The sequence below is a fragment of the Stylophora pistillata genome, chromosome 13 (assembly GCF_964205215.1).
Source record: "Stylophora pistillata chromosome 13, jaStyPist1.2, whole genome shotgun sequence".
NCBI lineage: Eukaryota > Metazoa > Cnidaria > Anthozoa > Scleractinia > Pocilloporidae > Stylophora > Stylophora pistillata.
The window spans coordinates 4140198-4148516 of NC_142531.1; the positions used below are offsets into that span (position 1 = coordinate 4140198).

The following is an 8319-nucleotide window of genomic DNA, read 5'->3' on the forward strand; positions in this document are numbered from 1 at the left end:
ACTGATGTTACAGTATACAGGGTTAGGCAACTAACAGAGTCGGTTCATAATTGCTCGTGAATTTAGACTCAGGGACCGATAGCTGGAAAGTGATCCACTGCGCATTTATATGATGATAGTCACTAATGAGACACTGATTAATGCATCAATGGAGTTTATTGTATGACTATCTGAAGCGAAATATAGCGAGCTTCCAAAATGGTTCACCCAGATGTAGATGGCCTTGTTGAAATTACACATGAACCTCTTTGAATAAAACTGCAAAAAACGACAGCAACAGCAAGAACAGTCTAATGCCTATCGGATCCATCAATGGCAATATCTTGTAGGCTGAGACTGGTAAAAATAAGGGCACCATCCCCATTAAGTTTGAAAACAACACAACCAATTACAAAGAGGCGTTAAATCTCACTAACAAGCTTATCCGTGCAAACTCTCCTACTCCACTGTAAGAATTTTAATTAGTATTCTTCAAACCGCTATCTACTTCCCGCGCACTCAATATTAAACCTTAAACCCTAGTAGACTTAATCTATATCGTTTAATGAAAAAGTAGAAATCCGCCAATCGGAGCCGAGAAGCCAATGAATTATTCCATTTTCGTGGATGGGTTACCGGTCGGTCCTTCGTCATATTCATCGTCAAGGTTTGGAGTGTCCCCCCTGAACCTGAATCAGTCGGAAAATAAAATTTTCGAAAAAAATTAATCAAATTTGAGACGGAATTTAGATGAATTTTCTTTCAAATCAATAATAGTTGCAACATACCTTAGCCATCCATATCTGAAACCTGATTTAAACACATTCAAGTTCATTTCGGGCAGCTTATTACAATCGGTGAATATCTTTGACTGTTGTAATACCCTCCGGGGGATAGAGGGGATATTCTCAGAATTGTCGCAGATCACCTTGGCCTAAGTGACTTTTCTTATTTCTTGCAACTGGCGAGACGTGAAAGCTGTTTTATCAGTGTTCTTTGCTCGGTTCGGCGCATTTTCATGCCAGAAGCGGTCACCCACTCGCAGTCGTTTGAACTGCTCGGCTAGCAGACATTGAAAGGTTTTCCCTAGTGCTCCCCCCTCCGGATCTGCAGGCTCCATCATTCCTGTGAGGAATCATAAAAATAACAATTACTATAAGCGCCATATTTAGCCCCCCTCTCCTCTTGCGCTTAATTGTTTTAGCTGTGTAAGCTGAACGTAATTGAAATGAAGAAATATTTTAGTGCTGGGCGTAGTTTGCATGACTGGGTCCACGAAGCGAACCCTCCGTTATGGTTGACTACACGAGTGGGAAAGGATCTGGATCACCCGTTTTGATCCCGCAAAAGGAAACAGAGAGCTTGTAGCTAGTTCACATTCGTTAAGAGATTTTGCAGCATTTTTGCAACAAGAAAGTCAGTTGAACAAAAAAACACCCCAAATTTACTGAAATGTAAAGCAATTTCCATTTGAACGTCGAAAGTAATTCGAGATTTCTTTGGTTTCTCTTTACCTTGCTCTGTTATTGATTAAATCACTGAGGATCAAAAAGTTAGACCAAAGACAGTTTGGTAAGTTGCGTCTTCCCGCACTTCAGTCAGTTTGGTTTCTATTTGCAGTTCTTATTGGCTCCTTCTGATATGCACCTTTTTCCTGATTGGCAGTTGTGATTGCTTTGGTTTTGGTTTTACGAGACTCCATTGAAATGTACTCCATAAAGTAGCGGGAGTGCACCACTTGTCGATCTGATTTCTTTTGATTCACTTTTCCTTGTGGCCGGTCAAAGAAAAAGAAAAGCTCAAAGAAAAACTGCTACGCCCTCTTTACCGATCAGATGAAAAAACTAAACCAAATGTGACTTGATCACTTGCGTTTCATACACTTCGGTCAGTTTTCTTGCTTCTCTCTACCCCTTTTTCGGGTTCTGATTGGCTCCCTATGATAATTCCCTGAGTTCTGATTGGCTCCTTATAACTCCTTTTATTCTGATTGGCCGTTACTATTACTTTGGACTTGATTTCACAGCACTCAATCGATAATCAGTGTATAGCGGCATTGCACCTGCGCAGACATACCTCCAACAAAAAGATCGATGTCCTGGACTGACTGGTACTGGGACTTCAAATTATTGATATCTTTTTCGCCAATTCCAGCGTTTTTCAGATCTTCGAAGTTGTTTACTTTTGGTGTAATTTTACAAAACGTGTTTCGATATGTCGTGTATGAAGGCACACCGCGTTCTCGTCCTCTTTGGATGTTGATGGCTATGAGGTCGGACAAGTCACCGGGGCCTCGAAACAGGTTTTCTTGTACAGAGCTTGAAAAACGCCTGGAAAGAGAATCAGGTCAACCCAAGGATCAATCGCGAGAATCATTATCTTGTATTGAGTTACTGATAATTCTACTTATACCTGGGGATCTATAGAAATTGGATATTTTTGATTACGGGATTAGTCGCTTTTTTCTTTTAACTCTTCTATCCAGCAACCTGATAGGAAGATTTTTTTAAACGAATATTCTAGCACAGACTTTGTCTTTCTCGAGGGAAAAAGTTTAAATCAAATACATTCCGGGATAAAATGATTTTTCATTCGATTTTGACATCTAATTAACTGTTTTGTTTTTCGCAAAACCCCCACCTTTCTTTCGCCTAATTATCCCTCCCTCCCTCTTTCCCCCCTCCGGATGACAACGTATCAATTGTTTGGCTTTTTCCAAACAAGAGATACGTACAAGAATGTACTATATACCTTTTATCTCTTACTCACCCATCAACTTTGGCTGCTGGACTCTTCACCAAGCCTCTAAAGATGGCATCGACACCACCATTACACTTGTCATATAGGTAGGTTGGATTACCAAAGTCCAGTACTGGGATGGGAGTGTACTCTGAGTCTTTGCTGCATTTGTGTTCAAAACCCTCTTGAGTAAAACGTAGAAACTCCTCCTGAACCAAACTATGCCCAAATCGGAAAGCTGCCGCAGAAAAGGCCTGGGACACTTGGGCGTTGACGCCAGAGTTGTAACCATTGAAATACCGGCTTCCTTTCAGCAGAGCGAGATTGTTTTTTCTGATCTACAAAATTAAGAAAAGAAGTCAATTGGGAACTAAGAAAAGAAAATGAGAGAGAGAATTAGAAACTGTTACATACCGTTCTGGGGCTAAGAAGCAGTGGCAGAAACTCATTGTATGTAATAACTTGTAATTCCGCCCCAACGATTCTCCTGGTCTCCTGGTAAATCTGCTCTGCTTCCCAATCTGTGTTTTTACCAAAAAACTCTGCTATTCGGTTGTGTTCCCGGACGAACAGAGTATGAACTGACATGAGACCTGTTATATCCATGAAATATATATCATTAGAAATAAGATAGGGTAAGAAATATAGGGTAAGATAGAAGGGCTTGTGACGGAAAGATGTCGGACAAACACCCGCACAGGATACTCCCTATATTTTTCAGGGCATGGTTTTTGGGTTGTCGAGTATGAACCCTTTCACCACACGGAATAACCAAAAGTATTTTCTCCCCGCAACATGAGTCTTCCATAAAGCAAAAAGGTGAGAAGAAAAAAGAATTATATCAAAATGGGTGTATTATTTGATGTACTAACAAATTTCCAGATCACCGTAAGAACTGTACGACAGACATTTAGGAGTAATAGTGTTGAGGTCCTGGGGCTTAAGGCTTAATCAGGGCGCATGTGCAATTTCATCATTCCAGTCATAACTTAATAGGGATGTCTGTGCGCAAGCCTTGATATGGTATCAACTTGACAATTCGCTGTCGACATATGTAGCAGTAACAATATTTGACAGTTTTATAGTAAATAGTTGGTCTGAATACGCTATAGGCGTGGTTGAAAAAGGTTGATAGACCACAGCCCAGCTTTGTTGTATTGATCAGGAAGCGAGGTGACCTCACCTTGATTCTCGTTCACACGTTCGTCTCCGGCTACGAAACAAGGTCTGTTAGGATCTCTTGATACGCATGGTATCTCAGGATCTGTTTGTGCTGGTAAAAGATCCCCCAAAGGGCAGCCGTGACGAGTTTTCATAATTCTCATTCTTCCATCAGGGGTTCGAAGGTGTTCAGCTTCCTCCTCGCTAGAGCCGTAAACGTTGGACGCGTCGATGAAAGCTGTTATCGTGTTGGTGTGCTCTCTTGGTCCTGGTGAACACTCTGCTATAAATCCATGGGGAGCATCTCGAATCACCTGGAAGAATGTAACATCCCTCCTCTGGAAGACATCATCATCGGACGGAACCTTAACGTTGAAACACTCTGGCTCAGTAGAGTTAAGGGTTTCACAGTCACATTCCTGTTCTTCCGCCAGCGTTACGTCATGGTCCATGAATTGACCCCAATTCATGGCCAAGTGTGTCAGCGTTGGAGAATCAGGGTTTTTGCGGTTTGCATTTCTGGCATGGACGAAACGACTCACATTTCTCGCGTTGGGCAACTTGTCTCCACTTTCTGCCACACGAGGTGACGAGACCTTATCTTCATAATCAGCTGGTTGTACTCGTCTGAATGGAGTATGGGCTGCTCCAAATAAGGGTCGACGCACATTATTGCAAGTCCCATCAATTGTTCTAAAACGGGCCTCCTCCTTAGACTTATCTGGACATTCTACGCTCCCTAATGGTCTATGTTTTAAACATTGAAGAACCTTTTCCCTGCAGATGCTTATTCTCTCCTCCCTGAAAAAAAAGGAAATATAAATTATTGAGTGGCAGAGTACCACTTGAAATTCAAACACCACAAGAAATATGGAATACGACTACGGAAATAATAAAGGCGCTAGTAATTGTAAAGGACAATTGAGGTATTAGCAAGGTTGAAGTACCATGGGTTGAATTGAATAATTCAGTTTTGGCTAAAGAAATTATGATGAAAAGAAAAGTGAGCGTAAGTTCCAGAGTAAAATGTCTTTTTGAGATAATTATTTCCGAGTTTCGTTTATAGAGAAGTTAATTAATTATAGTAGATTTAAATAATTGATTACGAAGTTTTCTTCGTCCAAAGTTGACCCGCAAAACTTTTGGAGTAACCTTAAGTATCAAAACTAAGCCTAAGGGGCTTGCTGTGAACGCTTTTTTGTGATCTCGTGCTGGAAACACTTACCCACTTGCAGCTATTCCTAAAAGGTTCAAAACACTGCTCTTCTTACAGATGTCTCCAATGGCGCGATTGACACAAGCTTCGTTTTGTAAAGTCCTACGCACTTTCGACTCGTCCGCAATTGAACTTTTACCATGTTGTAGTATCTGGAAGGCCACTACTTTTATCCCTTTTTGTAAGCTATTAGGTTTTTCTCTTTTGGCTTCAGCCATGGATTTTTTCTCCACGGCTTTGAATTCATCTTTGATTTTTTTGCAAACATCGGCCGGCACGCTATCTTGCTCCAGTTCCATGTCCAGGTCATTCAGTTCAGCAATGGTGTGGGTGTCTCCTTCAAATCGGCCTACGTCATTTAGAACAGAAGAGGATCCCTGCTCCAATCCCAGAACCAAAATAAGCAGTAAAGCACCGAGTAAACGTCCTGGCATATTGTCTAATGAAGAGATGAATAAAGTAACTTGAAGCTGTCAAGTCGCAACCAAGAACATATCTTGAGTTCAATCAATTTATTAGCGATATTACTGCTAGTAATGTTGACAACACCATTCTTTTTGCAAATTCTTTTCGTTCTCATTAGTTTTGGGTGATACGCTGTGCGTGACCTCGCAAATTATGACTTGACTGTTTAAAAATAAAATTGGTTTTGTGAAACATAGACCTAATTCTTTGAAAATTGAATTTGATATCTTGATAAGCAACTTTCATTTTTGTTAAATACAGGCTGCTAAAACCTGCCGTGATTCTCTTTAGTGCAAAATTAGGTAGTTTTGTGTTTCAGAGTGACATAAAAATGATTAAAACTTATTCTTTGAAATCGGGTGAATAATTTGTAGAAATGAACCGTTTAAGTTCGACCCTTTTATAGATTAAGGCCACCGGCGCGTGAAACTTCATTTAGGACTTCGGTACTAAGACATGACAGTCCAACGTTTTAATAACTTTTTGCAAGTTTTTTCTTAAAGCTGACTGACTCGTTAATTTGAAACAAATTTCCGAAAAACTTCGACTGAAAGCTTTCATCAGAATAACAGTGTTTCAAGGAATTATCGAAGAAAAGTTTTATCAACAACTGCCGAAGACATCCTAGCTTGGCATGCTCCGACGTCCGTCATGGATTCAAACTTGTTGTTGAATTTAGTTATGGCCAGTGACAGTGAATGCTTAGAGAGCTTTAATTTTTCGCATTGGGACTACCAGGCAGCTCAAACTTTTCTGGCTTAAAACTTCTTACTTTATACCCCCAAACAGGAATTCTATCTGGTCACTGCGTCTTTTGATATTGTGTTTTTAAATGCAATTAAAATAATCGTTTACCCCAGACAATGGTTTTTTATCCGGATCGACTCATCACACCGGGGAAATAGTTCGATGATTTGTCTTTATTTTTAGAAAGGGCAGCTCGTCAATAAGGCTGCAATAAAAGAATTATGCCTGATTTAATTTTACTTGCATTCCCTAGAAGTTTTCAACGATTACTTTAGAGATCTAATGCTTAAGTCCCTGAAGATGTTGACTTAAATGTATTTTAGGCTCATTAAAAGTGCGCTTGCTTCATTGTGGAGATATGATTTAATAGTTGTTTGAGTTTAGTACATGCGTGTCTTCCAACAAGGAATTCGCTGTTTTTTTTCCTTCATCCAGTAGCGGTGATTTAGTTGTTCGAGTTTGATACGTGGTTTCCTTCAGCAAGGACCTCGCTTGTCAATTCCAATTTTCCACGTTCAGAGTTAAAAGACAAACGCAGATTAGGTCAAGGAAAGAAAATTCGATGCTCAACTCTCAAGAGAATGTAATGTAAGGTTTCAAGAAAGGTAATCAGAGAAAGAAATATCAGCTTTTTTCAAAGAGGCTATTTTAGTCCGGAAAACCTTTTGCTTCCATCATTTCTTCCGCCATCGTCAAACAAACCAAACCAGTGGTTTTATGTATTAATTAAACAAATGCTAAAGCAGAATTCTCGTGCGCTATTCGGTCAGTTGAACCCATCAACAACATTTTCCTCGACATTGTGTGTGTTCAGTGCAGACAACTGTAGATAACGCTCGATATATTTCGAACAATTACTTGGCACAACAGTCGTGAGTGTGCGTCTCTTTGGTGTTACCTTAATTTGGCAACTTTCCTGAATAACTGAGCCGGAGTGCAGATGATTAAATTTGTTTGTTCTGAACAAAAATGAAGCTGGAGAAAGGAGAAAATTCCAATCGAACTTCAGACTTAAGGTGCGGTCAAACGCACGCAACATTTCAGCGCAACATCTTGCAACATTGTAGGATCGTTTTGCGTTTTTATTTTAACCTTCCCGTCAGCACCAGTATCCTTAAAAGGGCACATAAATCCAGTTATCATGGTCCGGTCTTCATGTGAAAGACAATCAATTCTTTCCGGAAAAAAAATTAACAAAATGTTCGGCTAAGCTGATTTCCTCAGGGACCCTGTCCGAAACTGAACCCTTTCAAAAAGTTTTCCGGTCTGTTTTGATTCTTAGAGAGCAATGTTCAACGACTTAAAGTCATACAGACTTTCACCTACTTATAGACTTCAGGGTTAATAAAAAATAAACGTACAGAATATTTCATGTGAGTATTGGTTTCTGATTATTAACTTATAAATAAAATTTATAACTTAAAAATAAACGTACAAAATATTTCATGTGAGTATTGGTTTCTGATGATTAACTTATAAATTTCATTCTTACCTTTAAGTCAGTTTGATTCTTCACAATGGGAATACCAAAAGCTACCAAACAGCTCTAACTTTACTGGCTTAAAGCCCCTCATTTTATACCCCCAAACAGGAACTCTAAGTGGTCATTGCGGCTTTTTCTGTAGTATTTTTAAATGCAATTAAAATAACTGATTTCTTAAAACAATGGTTGTTCATTAATTGAGTCGTAAACAAGGGAAATAGAATTACTTTGTCTGCATTTTTAGAAAGGGCAGTTCGTCAAAAATATTTACAAATGTTTTACTTTAACCGAGCTGTGAAGACTCCGGAAGCAGTACCACGGTAAAATTTGTTAAGTATTACGACAGAAAATGTTTTAATTTGGTTGATTTTATACTTGACTTTCCATCGAAGATATTACGTAAACGAGTTGTGACGTCAGATGTTGACCTGCCCAATTTCTCATAATCTCTGGTAGGAATTATGTAAGAGGATGGAGACATTAAGACCCTGATACTCATAATTCTTAATAATGAATCAATAACTGAAAG

At 39.4% G+C, this 8319-nt stretch overlaps 1 protein-coding gene across 1 annotated transcript; it reads right to left on the minus strand.

Moving 5' to 3' along the window:
- Positions 1-137: 137 nt before the first annotated feature.
- On the minus strand, positions 138-7945 carry LOC148717323 (immunomodulatory peroxidase-like). Its single transcript, XM_088743202.1, has 8 exons — positions 7800-7945; positions 5105-5534; positions 3902-4680; positions 3133-3311; positions 2749-3056; positions 2056-2309; positions 768-1104; positions 138-668 (listed from the first exon to the last, which is right to left on the minus strand). The coding sequence occupies exons 2-7, from the start codon at positions 5527-5529 to the stop codon at positions 914-916; spliced, it is 2136 nt and encodes a 711-aa protein (XP_088599328.1). The 5' UTR covers positions 5530-5534; positions 7800-7945; the 3' UTR covers positions 138-668; positions 768-913.
- Between the last annotated feature and the right edge of the window lie 374 nt (positions 7946-8319).